At 47.0% G+C, this 19,745-nt stretch overlaps 1 protein-coding gene across 4 annotated transcripts in view; it reads right to left on the bottom strand.

Annotated features, from left to right (window-relative positions):
• The window catches only part of FRMD1 (FERM domain containing 1), a 43,472-nt gene extending 26,558 nt beyond the window's left edge, over nt 1–16,914 (bottom strand). For 2 of the 4 annotated variants that reach the window (XM_074580210.1, XM_074580213.1), the window contains exons 1-3: nt 16,817–16,914; nt 7,087–7,252; nt 1,553–1,643 (exon numbers count right to left, since the gene is read on the bottom strand). In XM_074580210.1, coding sequence (XP_074436311.1) covers nt 1,553–1,643; nt 7,087–7,182 — 187 coding nt within the window. In that variant the 5' untranslated portion in view covers nt 7,183–7,252; nt 16,817–16,914. Of the gene's footprint in view, nt 1–1,552; nt 1,644–7,086; nt 7,253–15,528; nt 15,641–16,736; nt 16,781–16,816 lie in introns of those variants that run through there. The other 2 variants (XM_074580211.1, XM_074580212.1) reach the window with 2 other exon arrangements.
• Nucleotides 16,915–19,745: the final 2,831 nt, after the last annotated feature.

Genomic DNA, 19,745 nt, shown 5'->3' with positions numbered 1-19,745 from the left:
CTTTTGTGAAGCGAAAAGAAAATTGTTTATGTTTAAAGCTAAGGGCAATATACTTTAAGATCTAGTCAGCACAGCTTTATTATGCTCTTTGGGTTGGGGCAGTTATACTGCATTTCCAACAGGCTGAAAGGCATCTGCCACAATAGGGTATTTTGGGGCCAGAGTCCCTGCGCTTGACAGGGGGAAGGAAAGTGCTTCATGCAAAAGGTGAGAGGGAAGGAAAAAGCAGGGGACAGAAAACATGAAAGAAAGATATGAAGGGGGAAAAAAGTGAAAGAAACATGAGGAGAATGGGAGAAGAGCACCTAATTCAAAGAAAATGGGAATGAAATTGCACTGTCTTACAGAGGAGGACAGGAGCTCAAATTTCACCCAAGACATCCTGCAAGTGGAATGGGCAAATACTGGTGTTATAAAAAGGAGGCAGAGGTGGAGACTCACAGGAGACCAGTCAATTTGTGAAGAAGGTTAAGCGCATTCAGGTCTTCCTCACATAAAAAAAAAAAATACCTGCACTGGTTTAAACACACAGATGTATTTGCTCGTTACCGGTTTAGTTATGTTGATGGAATCTCTTGGAGACTACAAACCTTACGCAGATAAACTTAGCTTACTCCAGTTTTAGTTTGAGTGCTGCGCTCAAAGAAACCAAAAGTTCTTAGAGAATGAGAGCAGAAAGGAAATGAGACAAGTAAACTTAAACTATTTTATCCCACATATTCATAAGGAGGCAAAAGAAACCTTATTCAGAAGGACTCATAAAAGACTATTCTCATTTCAATGAAGCAGTATCTAGAGTTGCAGTAGTAAATAATAACACACTTGAGAAAAATTCTTGGAGGGAAGAAAAGACCTTCCCACGCTTTTGGAAATGCAGCAAGGCAGGATAAGGAGGAGGACAACAGATCCATTTCTAATTACTAAGAGTTGGGGGGGGTGCCAATGCACGCACCATCCTAGAAATGTAATATCTCGTATCAGTTTGCTTCTTTAAGGCATCATCTTACACTGTTCCCTGGTCAATACTAAGCCATATGACCAAGCAGACTGGACTTCAACCCACGGACTAATAAGTTTTGTATTTCACACGCGATATTTCAAAACCCAATGTCCCACACACGCATTCAGTCCCCTCAAACCTTTTGAGTTTCCTCCCCTTGGTCCCACATTCTTTGCATGTGACTTCAGAAGATAAGTTAACACTTTCAGCCCCAGTGTCCTTTTAAAATTCACCTCCTGTTCAGCTAGTGACAGTTTTGAATTCAGTGACAAATATGTTGGCTAGCAACTTGGCTACAGGAAAGAAAACCCCACAAAGAGGTGGAACAAAGGAGGAGAACAAAAGCCCCCCCTTCTCCCAATTTGTCTGCCCACATACCAGAGATCAAAAGAGCTCTGAGAAGCCTGTACATAATCTACATACTTTGTGACCTTATTACAATCAAATTCCCCCCAGGCACGGCCGCTGTGTATATATGCACACACTGTAAATACACAAGCAGGTCTGTGGACGTTTGCCAAGTCATTTGCTCCGTGCATTGAGTTTGCTTACTTTTAACAATGCTGAGGCCAAAGAAGTGAGGCTCTTTAATCTTCACTAAATCACAAACTTGCTGAAAGAGCTCCTGTCCAGTGGCTTTGACCTGAAAGAAACAACCAATCCAACATTACAGATGGCTCACACACCTGGATGGAGCAATTTGCCTTCTTTACATTGGCCAATATATTTTTGGGTACCACACCAAAAAAAACCCCCACATAACAAGCTTTGTTTTCAGTTGTATTATTGCTATTATCACAGAACAATAATCAACATGTCATTCTTCCTCCCTCACAGTGCAAAGTGGCTCAGCTCAGTAAGACATGAATTAAAAGTTTCCTATCTATTGGCATCTTTGTGTAAGAATTTGGAGCACTGCTGAAACGCTAGTTTTGTGCAGTACCTACCGTGCTATTTATAGGTGCTCTTACAGAAAGTGTGTTTGTAATCACAGAAGTGAAAAATACTACTCTCTTGCAGACTTTTTTTTTTTTTGAGAGAGGTTAAGAGAAAAAACAAAGAAGAAAACTTTCATTCAGGAGAACTAAGAACAGAAGTACACAAACAAACCCAAGATTGTATGGTTTGAACGGAAATAGCTCATGGGTTAGAGATGAGGTTGCTCTGTGCGCCACACAGAAAAGCTGTCCCCTGCTGACTTCTCGTCACACAGCAATTAACATCATCATCTTCTGAAGCTGTCGCCAATGGCCCATAAGCTCTTGCCCCTTTCCATGCCACACCAGACCTTCCAATACCCTTGCCTCCCATAACACTGTGCATGCACTGAGGAAGCACTGGGAAAGCAGACATGGATGTGTACTATGATTGGAAAATTCCCCCGCTAAATCTCCTCCCACCTATAGCCTCATTTCCCCCTGCCCCATTGCAACACCCCAGGAGCACAGACAGACAGACAACCACAGCCACAAACAAAACCCCCAAACCCCCCCACCCTCAGAGGTGTGGGGGCAGGAGCTCTGAGCAAGAGCAGATGGGGAGAGCAGAACAACAGCAACACAGACAACCTCAGCTCAGCCCAGGGTGCAGCCAGCTCAAAAATGGGCCAGAACCTCTGGATTTTATTACACCGCTGCTGGACGATGCAGATTAGCAGGAGCAGCCTTCCCTAGGGGGGACAGTGCAGCGCTACCTTCTCAGCAGCAAAGAGGAAGGGGCAGAAGTCAACTACTGAGCTCTCCTACAAACTAATCACCGCCATCAAACTAATCGCCACCATAATTCTTCAAACCCTTTTAGTGCAGGCGTGCCACACTCCTCAAACAGGCCGTGTTCCCCTCCCTGCCCAGGATGTACCATGTCACTAGACAAGGACAATGGGAAACTGGAGGTCATTTAAGTACTCATTTTCTTCTACTTGACAAGGCATCACTAGCAGGCCACTCACTACTGATTTATCGAGAGCTTTGAAACCTGTGCTACACCAATACCCACATGTGTGTGCATATACACGCTTTGGGAGGGAAGGAGGTAGTTCACAGGTCTGATAAGACCCAAAACCACATCTCGGTTTTATTATGGGTCCCCATGTGAGACTGCACCCTGACAGTCTCAAACCTAAATGCAGTATTTGCTCAGCCACCAAGAACATGCAGCTGGAAGGGGAAGTTGGGCACAGATCTGCCCCCTTTCTCAAGCAAGCAAGCTCTGAGCATGTTCTATCTGGGAAGGACTCACTAAGGAAGAGGTGACCTACCCCTAGCCAGAATGATTATGTGCATACAAGAGTCACTGGCAGCACAGGACTCTATGTAAAAGCTATACGATTGGATTTTCTAAGTGACATGCTTTCACACCTAAGGGAAGAAAAACCTGCTTACGATACTTAGTCCTAGAGAACTGAGCACTTCAATGTTTTGTGACACTCAGCTCTAAAGCAGTGATTTAATCAGATTTCTTGCACAGCAGGTATGTGAGCTACCACCTTGTCCATTCTTCTTTCAGCACTTCCCTTCTCTATCAAGTTTTACTCCCAGCCTTCAAGGCTATGCAATACTGATTACACTTGCAATCACTGTTCCCTCCTCCTGCCTTGCCCTCTGCTCAAAGCAACCAACATTGCCTTTTGCATTTTTCATCCGTGCGCTTCTCTTTGGCCTTTCCTCCCTTTGTGTACGGTTCCCATGCCAAGCTCCATCCCAGACACACCGTGAATCATTCCTTGACCTGATGCTCAGCTTTGCCCCATGTCAGACTCAGGGCTTCTTCACACATGAAATTTAGTCCAAAGTGAAGTTGAGTGCAAGTTTACAGAAGGTAACTGCTACTCCAGGGTCATTCTGTGTCCAAATATGGACACATATTGGTTACCTATCTCTATTTTTCTTGGTTGATATGCTTTAAAACATCAGCTCTCCTGCTCACAGAACAATTTCACACTTCAGACCTATGCTTGCCGTTCACCAACACACAGGGCCTCACCAGACTTTCTCCCCTCCAAAAATTCCGGCTCACACTCCCACCTTTTCTGCAGCAGTAGGCAAGGAGCAACATCTGCTGTGGCTGCTTCTGATCCACCCAAACACAGGTAGGGCAGCTGCCTGCCCTGCTGCCCTCGTTGGCAGCCGGACCTTCACTAGCATAGGTCTCTCCTTTATTCAGCTGCTACCACCCCAGAAAAGTTTCAGAAACCTAGTCATAAGAACTAGTTGATATTGATCAAAACTATTAGGGAGATGAGCAACAATGCTGGCAGATAAACAAAACTGAACAAACTGGATACCACTCCAAGATCTTTGGTGCAACAGATACAGTTTTTAGTTGCACCATTCTCACTCACAGCCTGCTTAACCTCCCCAGTGCTCACACTCCATCTCCCCACTGGGGCTGCCTGCAGCAAGGCAGACTGCTTTGCTCTGTGCTCCAATGTCCGTTCTCCCCAGCGGAGACATCCTGCTTTGCCTCGCTGTCCTCGGGGCTGCTGGTGAGCTGCAGCACCCACTACTTCTCCTCACTGCTCTGCTTCTCATGTTCACAGTTGGTCCTGGGAAGAGAGTTTTCCTCTTCACAATCCCCGCAACTTTGTCTATACATCCAGAAAGGTGGATATCAACATTAAGAGATACCCGATTATGGGGGAAGAGACTTTAAAATGGCTCCTGCTCCTCTCTTCAATAGTACTGTCTGTGAAGGGCACAAGACAAATCCATTTTAAAGAGTGGGCTTCAACCTACATGTGACCACATAAAAGACATATAGGTAAACTCTTATCTGGAAGGGTGGAATTTGTATGGGAAGGGGGAGAAAGGAATTACGTGCATAAACACGGTGCTTATCACGGGAAGGATCTATAATTTATTCTGCTGGAAGGATAACCACTCCTACCTACCTCACTGAGCTGCAAGCTTGTTTAGTATTTGCATTCCACACTGAAGAGGTTAAAAGGCTTTGGAAATCTTAAGAAGGCGCCATTAATATTCTAATAAATGCACAAAGTATCATCTGTGGTTGTGCTAATTAAATTTGGGTTCTACCAACATCACTAGAAAATTGCCTTGATGTTCCTTTAAAAAAACCAAAAATATCTCTTCAGCTGTGAAATCTTAATTTTTGTTGTTGTTTTGAAAGGGGTGTTGTGGTAAAGACAGAAGCCAAGTGAAAAGCTGGTTTTGGTGACTTGCCCAGCTGTAACAGGTCATGTTTCACTCTCTATGCAATTAGGACACAACTGCGCGTTGAGGTCTCATGTTTTGTCCCAGGCAGCTATTCTCTTTCACGTGCAGGCATCTTCACGTACACATTTTCCCAACTTCCCAGCCACCAAAGCAAGGGGCAGAAGTGAGGAGGGAAAATGTCTTTAAAAGGGCTACTGAGGGGTGCTGTGGCAGGGATCCCTCTGCAGGACAAGGTGACGATGCGCAAGGTGCCCTGACTCTTTGGAGGTGCAGCAGGCAGAAATAGGAAGGGGACACAGCACCTTCCCTCTGTCCCTGCCAGCGCTCAATGCAAAAGACCATTTCTTATTCTTATTAAATACCATGGTGGTATTTAAAAGACATGTGGATGTGGCACTTAGGAACATGGTTTAGTGGTGGACTTGGCAGTGTTAGGCTTACGGTTGGACTCAATGATCTTAAGGGTCTCTTCCAACCTAAATGATTCTATGATTTTATGATAAACTGCAGGTATTGAGGATTTACCGTATGGTCTAAGCGCTGCTTATACTTAATGCAGTGGAGAGTGACCCAGCAGTGGAGGAACAGCCGTATGCCCAGCTCGGGCACAGGCTCAGCGAGGAGCGGTGACAGCACCAGCCCTGCCAGCACGCCGCCCTCCTGCATACCGCTCCGCACCTTCCCTGCAGCGGGGCGGGCTCTACTATCGCAGATCTTGAGCATCCCTCATAAAAGCTTTAAGAAGGTGAGATTTAGACTCAGTTGCAACAGACCATTACCCCAGTCCGTGCACCTGTCACCAAGAACTCAATTAAATCATCGTTTTGTGGCTTGCACTTAAGCCAGGATATTGCAAAAGCCTTCTGGGGTGGTAGATGGGCTGGGTTTGAACCGGTAGCCTAGAGGCAGAGTGCCCCACGTTTTGCTGTTAAAGCCTTGTTTCTTTGTGGCTGTTTCAGTTAACGATGCCGCACTTAAGTGCGGCAGGTAGGAAAATTCCTACATGGATTTTGAAGATTAGCCTGCATAGTTTCAAAAGCCACCGTTTCAAATCAAGTGCTTAAAATAACAGTTCACCTCAACTGTCTTCTCCCCCTCCCCATCCTGGGCGGGGTTGGGGGGAAACCCACCCAAAACAAAGCCAAACCTCCCCAGCCCACACATGAGAGCACACACTCCCAAGAGAGCACTTCTGTTTGAGTCCAGCTTGTCACCTCAACCTCAAGTGCCTCGCTCAGCTCAGTTCCTCGCAAGTTCAAGGAGCGGCCAGTGTTGCACAAAGCGGCACCGCGCCATGGTGGACACCGTGCCATGCGGGGCTGCCAGCTGACCTGGCCCTGCTGTCACTCGTGCACACACACTCAGGCATTTGAAGTGGCGATCAAAGGAACAAAGCGACTTACCTCTGGGTTGTTTTGTGTACAAGTACTCAAAGGAGGGGAAAAAAAACCCTCCATGGTTGTTTACTCTGCCTTAGAGGCTTTGAAGAGATCTGCAGACTATCAAATCCAGAAATAGCTAAAACGCCAGAGCAAAAGGTCATGTGTTGGGCATGCTTGCTAAGTCATCAACCCATTTCAGGTTCAATTTTTTAAAAAATTGCTACATATTATCAGTAGCAAAAAAAACCATGAAAACACTCAGAGAGAATAAAAAAGAAATAACAACAGAAAAAGAGCAGAGGGGACCCCCTATTGAAAAATACAAACATGACTTTTAAGGAACTCTGCAAATGAGTCGAAGCAGCCCAATTAGAAAATGGAACACCAATTACCCTAAGCTGGCTAATAGCCTTTCGGTCAGCAGACCGGCACCAGGCTTTTGGGAGAACAATGGGAGCTAACAAAACTGAAGGGCAGCAACAGCCAGCCACAACGGCAGACCTCCCGGCCCCCCTTCCCAGCCACTCACCCCGACGGCCAGGCTGAGCTGCTCCCGGGTGGGCAGGAAGACACAGACGTTTCGGCTCTCCAGCTGCATCCTGCCGGCCAGCAGTGCCCGGCTCATGGTGGGCAGCTCCACGGGGACCAGGGGTCTCCTCTCTGGGCGGACGTCAGGCTCCCTTCATCCCACGCACCTGCCGAGAAGGTGAGAGAGAGCATCAGTGCCACGCCCCTGCCAGCACTGGGAGCAGCCTGTGGCACGTGTTTGATGGGATGCTTTCCTTGTCACTGTTTAAAAAAAAAAAAAAAAAACACAAACGCTGTCATCTGTTTTACAGTGCCACGGTCAATGTTTCCACTGGCATGGCAGCACAAAGTGGGCAGAGTCAACCTTTAAAGAGCCTGTGAGTCCCAGGAGAATGCCATAAAGCAGTCGCGTCTCCGTGGAATAATAAACTAGACTCAAGGTTTCGAGACGCACGTAAGTGATAAGGCAGGTGACACCATGGGCTGCTTCCCGAAAACACCCACGAGGAAGGGGAGAGCACACTGTCCTTCAACCAGGGGCCTCACTCCTGCCCAAAGTGGAGGTTTCAATGAGCCGTCGGCAGGCACGTGTCAGCACAGTGGACTTCTTCCGAGCTGTCTTCCCCCCTCTCTTTGCTCTGAGCCCCTGGGAAACTGCTGAACCCAAATCCTCTGCCCCTCAACTCCAAGGAAGAGGCAGAAACACATAAACTCACAAGGCTGAGCTGCTGTTTGGTACTTTTTGCGTGACAAGCACTGCCAGTCTCCTCCCGAGGGCTGAGCCCAAGCTGCATGAGCATCTTAGAGCTGAAGTTATGGTAACAACAGAAATAAGAGACAGAAATTCAATTTATGCACAAAAACACAGTAGCCAACATCATCTTCACGTCATCGCTACGCTAGACACAGTTTGCTCAGCAAATTGTGACATTTTATTTACAGCCCTCTGCTCTGACGCTCTCCAGGGCAAGGAAGCATCCCATGGCACTTGATGAATCCGGGAGGATGGGGAGAGGCTCCTCAAAGGTAGGTTAGGGATGAACACCACCAGAGATCTGAACTGGTGCGATACCAACTGGTTACAGGGTCCGCTCCACCCTCGCACAAGATTTGATGCAAGCCAGCAAACCCTGGCTGCCCATAGTCACCCCCGCACGACTCCCTTTGGCCAGCAACACCCAAACACCCATCACTGGGACAGCAACAGGGGTGCTGCTGGCTGAAACCTGCCCACAAAGACCCGCACCCCGGGGATGGGCACGTTCCCCAGCAAGGGCAGCCAAATACACAGCCCGCCCACGGGGACAGGCTGCGAAGGGACGCATGGGCTTTGCCTTCACCCTCCAAAATGGATTCAAGCAAGCAAACAAGCAGCAAGAAAGCAGGTCATGTTACGCAAACGCACAACATATATACATATATGTACTTGTGCATGTGTGCATTACATGTAAGTTTTACAAGCATTTTGTATTTACAATCATGTTTGTCCTGCTTCAGGGGAAAAATATGACAGAATTAAACTCTTGCGTGGGAGATGGGAAAAGCAAACCATCACAGTAAAACAAAGTACAGGACAGAAAAAAGAACTTGGATTTACCCCTCTCCCTTCAATTCTACACTCCAGTGTTATAGTTGGGTTTTTTTTTAAATCAAATACCAGAAAAAGATCTCTAAGTGTCCTTTTGCAAGTACAAAAGCTGATCCACGCACCTCCTTCCCTGAGCCAGCATATAAAATGCTTCTTATTCTTAATAAAGCATTTTTTGATACAAGTTCTTTATGTAGAGCATCTCTTATGATACACAAGTACAAAAAATTGCATTTATTGTATTAATGAAGGGAGGTGGTTATTAAAGGCTAGTATTATTACTACTTTTTTTTTTTCACAATCAGAATTTCATTAAACAAGAACTAGGAGTTTTAAAAAGAAGATTGCTCTAAATCATAAGCAAGCAGGAAAGACACGTTTCACTTCCTGGGACAGGTGAAAGTTTCTATTAAATGAAATATTACGAGAAAGAAAATCTGATTTATCCTCTCTTATTGATATAATTATACTGATGAGCTCTCTTAGGCTCCAGGCTACACACTACTAACACCTGTATATAAATTACAGATGCCTACGGAATGACTTGAGGGCAACAGGTCACCATTATTATTGCCAGCTGATGTCATATGCGCCATAAACTTTATCAACAGCGTAAAGACCTTGGAGTATGAGCTCATGCTTTACAACATAAGGAGGTTTGTCTAAATTGTCAAACCGCTGCACTGGCCAGCGCACATTCCCACTCGCAAGGGGAGATCACGTTCAGTGAGGATGTTCACGTGGCTCATAACACAAGTGAAAATAGGACAAAGAAGCGACCACAAAAACACATCCACACAATTCTCTGTAGATAACTGAAGAAATTGAAACCCACTTCCCCATAGCCTCTATAAAACAAAGCTTCTGGAAAGCTTTTCCTCTGGTCTCACACCTGCTTTGTCCATTTGAATTTTTAAGAGAACAACTGTGAACCCCAAGAGCAAGAAAGTAAGGAAGGACAGGGAGAAGGTGTTTTTCATTTTACATTTTAAAACAAATGAGCTTGTCGATCCCACCACAGCAGGTAAGAGGTTAAAGAAGCAATGTCCTTAATCTGAAGGGGGAGGTCAAACAAACCCAGCTCAGCCTTCTCTTCTTTAGAGGTATGTTAGGATGTGATAAAACATAATGAATCATTAACTCGCTGGCATTGCATGTTTACACCTTTTTAAGAAAAAAAAAAAAAAAGGAAAAAAAAGAAGTTGTGAGCCAAGTAACTGCCCAATGAAAACAAGCGGCCAGAAGGAATGCTCTTACTCAAACATACACAATTTCAGACTGCCCATATGCCATTCTTTTGTTTACCACAGATTCCAACCTCTTAACCTCAATTAAACCCTAAAAGCTCCAGCAAACGCACTGCAGATGAATTAATAAAGGCTGAAGTCAATCATCAGGCTCTGGGACACCCTACAGGTTGTTTGGTTTGGGGTTTTGTTTTGTTTTTCTTTTTTTTTTTTAACTACATCACTTCATGTTTTATCTCCCAGAGAAGTGCATTTTGAGATGTAATTGCTCGGTCAAAGGCCTGGCAGTCTATCAATGAAACAGTCAAAGGCACTATTTATTTGTATTCTTCTGGTATCAGTCAGGAGGCTTATTAGTGCCCAGAGTGATGGCACAGCTTATGTAGCACTGTTTATTTTACCTAAACACACAGGCAGTGGAGCTTTGGAAAACACGCCTGTCATTAATTTCAAGACTCCTCTGATTAAACAGCTCACACATGGCCAAAGAAACTCGTTAAGAAAAACCCCCTAATCTTCTCCTCCTGTTTCTGTTGCCTCTTGAGCTGCCTCCCAGCACCGGAGCAGAACCTCAGCATTTGCTCAGTAAAAGCGGGAATGGCCAAGGTTTGCTCCAGTAAGAGGGATAAGAGCCCCAGACCCTTCCGAGGGAGGAGGAGGATGCAGAGGAATTCCAGAGACTGCTGGCTTCAGGTATCAGCGTGACAACTAGCTAAACCACCTCACACAGACCATATACACAATGGCACAAGGATGACTTACCACCAGTGAATTTGGGGCCATGCCACGGCCAGCCTGTCTGGAAGCAGGTCTCATCCAAACAGCATGTGGGTTTGAGTAGCCTTACAAGCACTGCTGTATTTTGCACATCAGTCTATGGAACCGCTGTGAATTGGGTCCTAAGGCTGATTTCAGCCTCTAGGTACTGCCACAACCACATCTCAAGGGGATGAAGCAAATAGATGAATGAACAATCACCCACCAACTCAAAGCAGCAAAGCAGAACAAAGTCCTCCTCTATTGGGGGGGGGGGGGAAGAAAAAACCAAAAATCCCAACCCATAGGTAATTCTGCGCTTCTCTCAAAAACACCTGGAAACTTGCTTTGTAAGCTTTATTACAGTGAAAGATCTTGGAAAAGCTGGTTTTGCTACAGCTGACAGAAAATGAGCATTGAGAATCTTCCTGATGGAACCTTATCAGAGTGGCCCTATGGAGTCCCATCAAAAACTGTCCAGAAATGTTAAGACTCTTATTAATGTCTTAGGCTCCTACAACTAGACTCTTAGGCTGCAGTTTCACAATCAGCTTAAGCAGCTTTAATCAAGGCAGCCCTGCAGCAAGACAGACTGACAACTGCCTGGAAACAAGCCTGCCTTCGGCAGCAACCCACACTTGGGCTGCCTCGTACTGGTGAGAGACGGCCTTAAAACTGAGAACCCCCCTCACCTACCAGGTATTTTGTCCCCTCAGAGGCATACTGTAGAGCACCAGTACTGTCTGCAAAACAGAGTAGTAAGGAGCCTGAGCAAGTAAAAGATGCAATGATGGCATATATTAGCCTTTCCCAGCAACTTTTAAGACCCCACCCACCTCCTTTGACTACCCCTTGAGATAATGAAAATTTCTCTGGAAAGATGCATCAGTGTGTGGGGGGGAAAGTTGCTTGTCAGGGTCAAAAACAAAACTGAAGGTAGACTGTTTTATGTCGTGGCTGCAGCAGGTGTGAAAAATGCCACCTGCAACCAACAGCCAGGACAACTAGGTCATGTCCTGCAGTAACTTCCCAGGAGTACAATGACTTGTCAAATGGCTTAGCTGAGGACAGAGCACCAAAGGAGGTGCTCCTACAGCGCGTGGGAGTGCAGTGGCAGGACCACGCAAAGTGGCAGGACCACGCAAAGTGACTGTCACGTTTCCATCTGTCTCTCCCATGGGATGAAAAAAGCTCCTCAGCAGTTTGCTCCCTATGAGGACAGCCCAGAATGAATCATCTGGGCTTAATCTTTCCCTGAAACCAAAACTGAATTCAGGAGCTTTTTGAGAGAAACAGGCAATGAGTATTAAAGGCTGCAGGCAAAAAGGGACGAATTACAATCTCACTGGGACCAGGTTTTTCCACCACTTCCAAGTGATGGAAAGTGCTTTTGAGTTTTTGTACACAAAAACATGCAGCCTTTTAAAATACGTTATTTTATCAGAAGCATATGCAAAACTTAGCAACGTACATGCTTTAAACAATACCCAAACAGCTATTCTTTTCCAGCATGCCATTTTCCTGGGGGGACAAACATTCTCCTGACAACATGGGAAGAGCAATGGATCAACTCGTCCTGCCTTTTCTTTGATAGGTAAAATTAGTAGCATGTATCTTACCATGTCCGACAACCAACATGAAGTTTCTTGTTACAATGAATTTGTTTACTTATGCATAATCTATTAATGGCCTTGTTTATTGATTACCAATCGCTTATAGGGCTTCCTCATATTCATAAATCAAGCACATTAATTAAAATTTATGAGTAGGTAGCAACTGAAGGTATTGACTGGCCTAGGGAAATACAGAACCAGCAAAATATGGCACAAGGTGTGAGCCAGCCTCAGTGTCCATCACACCGCACATAAAGCGGCTGCAAAGGAAGCCTGCTCACAAGTGCAAAGCTCCATTTTCTCAGATGGATTACCAAGACAGCATCACATGAGATCTTGCAAAGATTAACGGAACTGAACTGCTTCGCATCTCTTTCGAGATGGACCCTTACAGGAAGCTTATTCACGAGCATACATATGCAGAGCCAGCAGCACAGTAAAAGAAGCCACCAGTCTGGCATCTCAACGTGAAGGACAGCAATAGAAGATACTTCGGTTTGGTGCTCCAGCGCTCACCCTGCGCGCTTCTGCCAAGTGGTGCAATCTTTACTAAAGACTGTTCATCGTTTCTACCTGTGGGAAACAGGAGGGGCAAAGTACAGAGGGGGAGAGCTGCAGAAAGGTCTTTAAAATAAGGGAAAGCGAGGCTTTCTTCCTGGCCAGTCAGGAGGCTTAGGAAGTGCAAGGAGAGAAGCAGCAAGACTTGGTCTCTCTAATAGCAACTCAAGAGAGAAGCATCGTTCTATACCGTGCAAATTGCAAATGCACGAAGTCTCATGATCCAAAAGCCCATAAATTAATTCTCCAACTGGAAACATATTCCTTTTTTTTACGTCTACCAAGGCTAGAAACAGGACTTCTCCCAAGCAGATCTATTATACACTTGCCTTAAGCACAACAGCTGAGTGACACTCTTCTACAAGACTGTCTTTGCAGAAATTGTTCCACTGTGACGGTATTTTTATATTTGAGCTGGGCTGGACTGAATTGGAACAGATCACTAAGCCTTCTGAAATATTTTACAGGGCTGTCAAAAAAAGCGTGAACAAACTCTTCCTTCATTTTCTATTCTCACCAAGATCTTGTAAGTTCTAGAATTAAGCAGACTATGAAATCTTTACTTAAAAAAAAAAAACAACACAACAACCACAAAACACAAAAACAAAAAAAAGCAAAGCATCATTATAACTTCACAGGCAATACCTGGAGTTGCAGGACAAGTAAGAACAGACATGCTTTCACCAGTATATCACGTAAAGAACTCTTCTGAGCAGGAATAGCTTTCCTATCAGTAATGCCCATGTGAAAAAAACAAACAAACAAAAAAAAAACCAACAACAAAACAAAAAAACACCAACATTGGCTTACTTCTTCAGAGGAAGGAGAAAGTCCACTGCTGATGTCCTGGCATTTGAATCACCGTCTAAATATTCAGACCAACTAGCCAGCTTCTGCATCAGTTTGCCGCTAACTCTTTACCCCTAAAGTGTACAGATAGTCTTGAACATATTCAAAGCAGAGAGGAATATTGATTTATGTAAAGTGGACAGACTTCCAGAAAAAATAGATAAAACTCCACCTGGAACACAGCTTGCCTCTATTACAAGTGTGAAAACACCAATTTGCCAATACCTTGATAAAATTAACACAAACAGCAGGGTCTCCACAATTAGATGCAGTTCAGAGACCGCACATGGTACTGCCAGACACCAACTTCAGCAAAGCGATGGGGAAAATGGGAAAACATGGCCCAAAAAAGAACAAAAGAAAACCCCAAACCCACAGCTTTAGTGTGTGCTGCATTTTTGAGGTCATGCCAGATTTTGCAAAAAGAAGAAGTGGGGGGGGGAGGGCCGGGAAGAGAGAAAGCAAGCATAAGAAATGCTTTAACAAGAAGCAAATTATTTCCTCCTGCTATTCGCTGAGGAGCAGCTCCTCCTCATCAGAGGACTTCTTTTGGGCTGAGACCACCATTTGTCCATGCTCTGTTACTAACCACACACTACAAATTAAGATACCACTGCTAAAAACCACCAAGATAATCAAGGAGAGCGGAGTAGCACAAGATTTTCTGCACGGAAAGAAGTGTAACCCTGGAGCACAGTAAGCACGTGAGTCATTTACATTGTCTTGCACTGGACGAACAGTAGGACCACGACTTAACTACAAAAGCTAACTGATACAGAGTTAACCACTGCATTCACGTACTTTTTACCTGCGGTGTTGGGAACAGAAAAGACTGCTGTAGCTTTAAAGCACTATCAGCTTTGGGTTTTTTGGAAAAAAAAAAAAAAAAAAACCAAAAAAAACCCAAACCACCAAACAAACACAACCAAAACCAAAACGACCTGGCCCTTATCCTCTATCAAAAAAGACTTAAATCGGAAAAACACGTGTAAATACAAAATTTTTTTGTTTGTTTTCGGATTTTTTGTTTCAGGAAAAAAAGCTGACAGGTGACAGAACTTTATTTGTCACTGGTGTTTATACCAGTTTATCACATTCATATAAAAATCTAGTTAACAACAAAAATCCCTAAGGAAAAACACCTATCCAAAGAGCACAGACAGCATTTTTTTGGTAAACCACTGAAAAGAATCACTACAATTCATGTTCTTCAATATCATTTTGTAGACTTATTTTTGCTTATGCTTGTCTTACCCCTTTTTGTCATCTGTGTGTTGTCCCCCTACCACCCCTTTCAGCTGATATCTGCAAGAAAACATTTTTTTTTTTCCCTTCTGAATTCCATTTTCTTCTGATTTGTCATTCCTCATCTGAATCCAAAACAATGGCTACTACACAGACTCTCAACATCACCAGTGCTGAAAACAGGACACTTTGATTAAGAACGCACAACAATTAAATGGGAGGAATAAACAACAGAGCGAGGCTAAGGCATTCTGTTGTAATTACAAGTTTTCCAGGAACAAAATTAAAAATAAATAAATAAAGATAAAAGCTAAACAAATGAATGGGAAACCAATGTTCAAAAAGTTGTTTCAGGTTTTTTTCTTTTTTTTTTTTTTAAAACATTACTCCAGAGATCATGAGTACTAGAAATCCATCCTCATTATTTGCTCTGGGAAAGTGTCCTATGCTTTTGAGGTATTTATTGTGAGGGCCTGGGCATCACGGCAGTTCTCTGAAGAAGGGACAAGGTTCAGACAGCACGTCACAGTTTGCTGGTGTGGTGGAAAAAAACAGATGTGCATTTTAAATGCCTCTTGGGAGTTAACCTGAGAGCTTGTCACTGCCGAGCAGCAGGAGAAACATCTCTTGGTGGAGAGGATGACGATTTCTCAGCGCAGGCAGCAGAGGAAACCCAGAGCCTTTCCCTGTAAATCGGTACTGAGAAAGAATTCAAGAGGTGGAGAAACAACGAAGTATGGAGACTTTCTCCTTTCTGACACCCATCCCTTCTCCCGTGCACATATACCTGCTGGGACACTCATCTCCTTCCCTGTCCTGTCCGGTGCCGGTAGATGAAAGGCTGTCACCGCCGTCAGACCACCCAGACCAGCCCCGCAGGATGTCTCCATCCGGCCCCTCACACCCGAGGCTGCCTCCATGGAGGTGGTGGCAGGCACTGGAGAAGGCCCAGGTGCTCAACTACCTGTCCCACACAGCTCACCCTGCCCGAAGGTGCTACAGAGAGCAGGGACCTGTGCCCTGCTTGTCCCAAAGCCATCCTGCACTGCCCGGCCACAGCCATGTCCCTCTCCCTCAGCACCTGCAAGACAGGTGGCAGCCAATCAAGTGGGAAGCGTCCCAGACGAGCCCTTTGAGACATGGCCAGCTGCCCTGGGCCGTGACGGACTCCCTCTGGTCGCATGGTTGGTGGTGTTGCTGAGCCAGGGAACGTGCCTTAGCATCACCTCATCTTCTAGCACCAGCGAGACCCACCGGTGGCAGAGGACAAGGGACAACGGTGAGGGACGAGGGAGTTGCCGCGACTCCAAAACTCTTCCCGTGCCCCGTTCCCAGCCGGTACCTGCCCACCCTGGCCGCCCCCGGCAGCCACAGCCCCGCGCCCGCAGAAACCCTCACGGCCTCAGCCCTGCGCCCACCGCCCCTTCGACGGCAAAACTCGGAATAAAACTCGGAATCGAACTCGAAATTCGGACCTCTCGTTACCGACGGAGCTGTGACCCCGCTTCGGCAGCCGCTGCCGCACGGTCGGAGCCACGGGGGGCACAGGCAGGAAGAAACCCCCGCAGCTCCGCGGGCACCTTTCCCCACCGCCCTCGCCTCCACAGCTCACAGGGCTGGTTCCCTCGCCCCGACCGGGCGCTCGGCAGGTCCCTCCGTTCCGCGCCCCGCCGACAGTCCCGTCGCCCCCGCGGGGACCGCTCCCCACAGCCGGCCGGCACCGGCGGGGGCAGGTGCCACTACCGCCCCGCTCTTGAGACCCGGCACCCGCCCTTTGTCCCCCCCGGCAGCTCACCCACAGAGCCCCGGGGGGACGCGGGAGCTCCCCGCGCCGGTGACCCAGCGGAGCAGCCCAAGCGCTGCCCGTGCACTTACCGCGGGGTGGCCCCGGTGCCGGCCTCTCCGGGGCGGCATCCAGCACCGGCCACGACGAGGAGCGGCGTCCCGGGCGGGGCGGGCAGCGGGCGCACGCCGGTGCCCCGGAGGAGGAGCGGCGACGGGGGGCGGGCCCGGGCGGGGCAGGACCCTCCTCCCGCCGCCAGGCCCGCCCCGCCCTTGCCCGGGCCCGCACGCCGTCAGCCGCTGGCTTCCACCGCCCTTCCGCACATCGGATTGGCGGAGCCGGGCAGGGAGTGGGCGGGGCGGGGCGGTGGCTCGGCCTCTGGTTAGCCAGGGCGGCCGTCAATCCGCCGGGCGGCCCTGGCAGAGGATGCGTGGGTCCGTTGATACTTGCGGGGCGTCCCGGCCGGTAACGGCCGCTGAGGGGAGCGAGGGGGCGGTGTGTGGTAGGGATGAGCCCGCCGGTGATGAGTGGGTGGCAGAGCTTTTGTCTCCGTTCGGGGGTGGTTTTATTCCGGGCAGGAAACTTTGTGCTCCGCACTGACAGCAATAAAGTCTACACAGGTGAAATGTTAATTATGAGCGATGGCAGCGAGGCACGAGAGTTCGGTCTGGGTCGCTCTGCAGCCGTGAGCAGGCTGGCGGGGCGGGAAATGGTAAAAAGCGTAAAAAGAAGAACCCAAAGAGTCACGGTTGGGTTTGGAAACACCCCATGGGGGCTGGGAGCTGCGTGTGCAGGAGGCAGCGTGCTTGGGAAGGAGGTGTTAGGTGTTGGGTGCATGTTATAAACCTTCTTGCCTCCCTCTTTTATATAACAATTAGCTTTTTAATGTAATAAATTTCTGAAAGAAGCCCGGCATCATCTCAACTTCCGCAGTGTTGCTCCCTTTCCCTCACAAGTAGGCCGCCGCTTCATTTCCCCACATCTCCCGTTGGTTTTGAGGGTGCAGCCCACGCGGGGACTGGGATGGCAGCAAGCTCTAGGGGAAGGCATTCCTATGGTGTTGTGCTACTCTGGAGGTGAAGAGTTGAAATTAGCCCAGGAGGGAGCACAAGAACAAGCCTAACTCGCTGGTGTGACCTGACCTCCTGGTAGGGTGAGAGACGCAGGGCATCAGGTCAGCTGTCCTTGCTGCCAGGTTTTTCTCCTGTGTTTTATGTTGGACGTAAAACTGGATAAAATCTCAGTCTTGCCAGCGTGGATGACAACCTCTGCCTCTTCCCAGCTGGATTGTAATAGTGAGGCTGCTCTGTGAGCACGTGTGGCATTGCCAGCCCTTTCTCTTCCCACAATGGTCTTCTGGGAGAAAATATTGGCATCTTACTCATTCCCTGAGCAAATGTGTTGGCACCTCATTTCAGGAATGGTACCAGGGCTGTGGGTCCTGGATGGACAGAGGTGACACCCCCACAATGGCCAAGGTTAAGTCCTTCATGGCTTGTCCTTTCATTAAGCCTAGGCTGATTTATACAGTTACCCTCTCAGCATGCCAGCTGTTTCTAATGCTGTTCTGAGGTGCCTAACGTGTTGTTTCATGGTCAGCTGAGCTGGCATGACAGCTCCCCTTGGCCCATAGAAAGATGCCTCACTGTCCTCCTTTTTTTTCCTTCCCGTCTTAAGTCTTCTGTCTCTTTCACTCCTTTTGCTCATGGCTGTAGCAGCTTCCTTATGCCACTGCTGGAGCACTTCAGACTGCTGCTGGAGCACTTCAGACTGATAAACTGTTCAAACTTACAGAAAATTCCAGCTTTTTGTGCTGGAAGAGTAGTCTGTCATGGTGAATTAGATTGTCTCATGGAGTGGTCCTGCCGGTCTTGGAGTCAGCATCTTTTAATATCACCTACATCTCTTCTCTTGGATTGCAGGATTCAGTGCAAGGTCAGTGAATCTGGTGCCCAAGTACAGGCTCTATTATTGAACTTTTTCTTATTTAACCTGCCCCATACCACACATGAAGCTTGCAGCAGAGCCACCAAAGCATTCCAACCACGGTAGGACTTTCTGTCATGCCCTGACAGCTAGTGGAGAACTTGAAATGTTAGCAAACAGCTCTGAGCAGTTGCTGCATGCTTCTGGTTTTTGATAATTTGAAAAAGAAAATGTTGCAGTTGCTTACAAACTCATAGCTTGGCTTTCTGTGACAGGGTCCTTTAGCTATCACAGGAGCAAAGGACTGCATGAGCAAGTCTAGTTATCACAGGAGCAAAAGCTGGTGAGACAGGAGTGTGCTTCATGGCACACCATGTTAACCTGCCGTCCTGGTCCTCCCCACCAGAGTCCATAGTGCCTTCACTTTAGGGCTGTATTTCTTCCCACAGAACCTGAGTAGGAGGGTGAGAAAAGCATGGGTCGTGTGTGGCCAAGGCTCCCAGTTTAGCCACGGTTAGCATGGAATATAGTACAGTATGTCAGGAATGGTTACCTTAATTAGAAGTATAGTAATTATCCTGCATAGCTAGTCTCCTGGGATTGGCAGACCTTGTGTATCACCCTAGAGAAAACAAGCTGCATTTTGAGAAACATCAGAACTGCAGGAAAATGGAGATAGCATTAGCCTGTTTGTTTTTGAAGGAGACTTCAAAGTGTTGGAGACTGAAGATATCTGCGTTCCAAGGAAATACAGCTGCACGTTTTCAAAGCATCAACTCCAGCTCTCCTTCTTGCAGTGCAGATAAGCAATTTCATCCAGCTTGCTCTGTAAAGTGGAAGCTGGAGAGGGGGATTTGTGGAAGGGTTCTTATAAACCAGTGCCTTGATTCAGAAAATTCAGAAAATAGAACGCCTTTTATAAGCCTATGTCACATGCAGAGTTGTGCCGAAGTCAGAGGGACCCCATGCAAAAAAGTTTGCATAAGCAGATGACTTTGCTCATGGTCTTGTCTGCATTGCATGTAGACAAAAAGATTTCCCCCTGCAGAAGGTAAAGCTAGGGTTTGCCTTCACAGTCTTGGAAAAGTATCCCTT

The sequence above is a fragment of the Larus michahellis genome, chromosome 3 (assembly GCF_964199755.1).
Source record: "Larus michahellis chromosome 3, bLarMic1.1, whole genome shotgun sequence".
In the NCBI taxonomy this organism is placed as follows: Eukaryota; Metazoa; Chordata; class Aves; order Charadriiformes; family Laridae; genus Larus; species Larus michahellis.
This window is presented reverse-complemented; position numbering and strand designations above follow the sequence as displayed.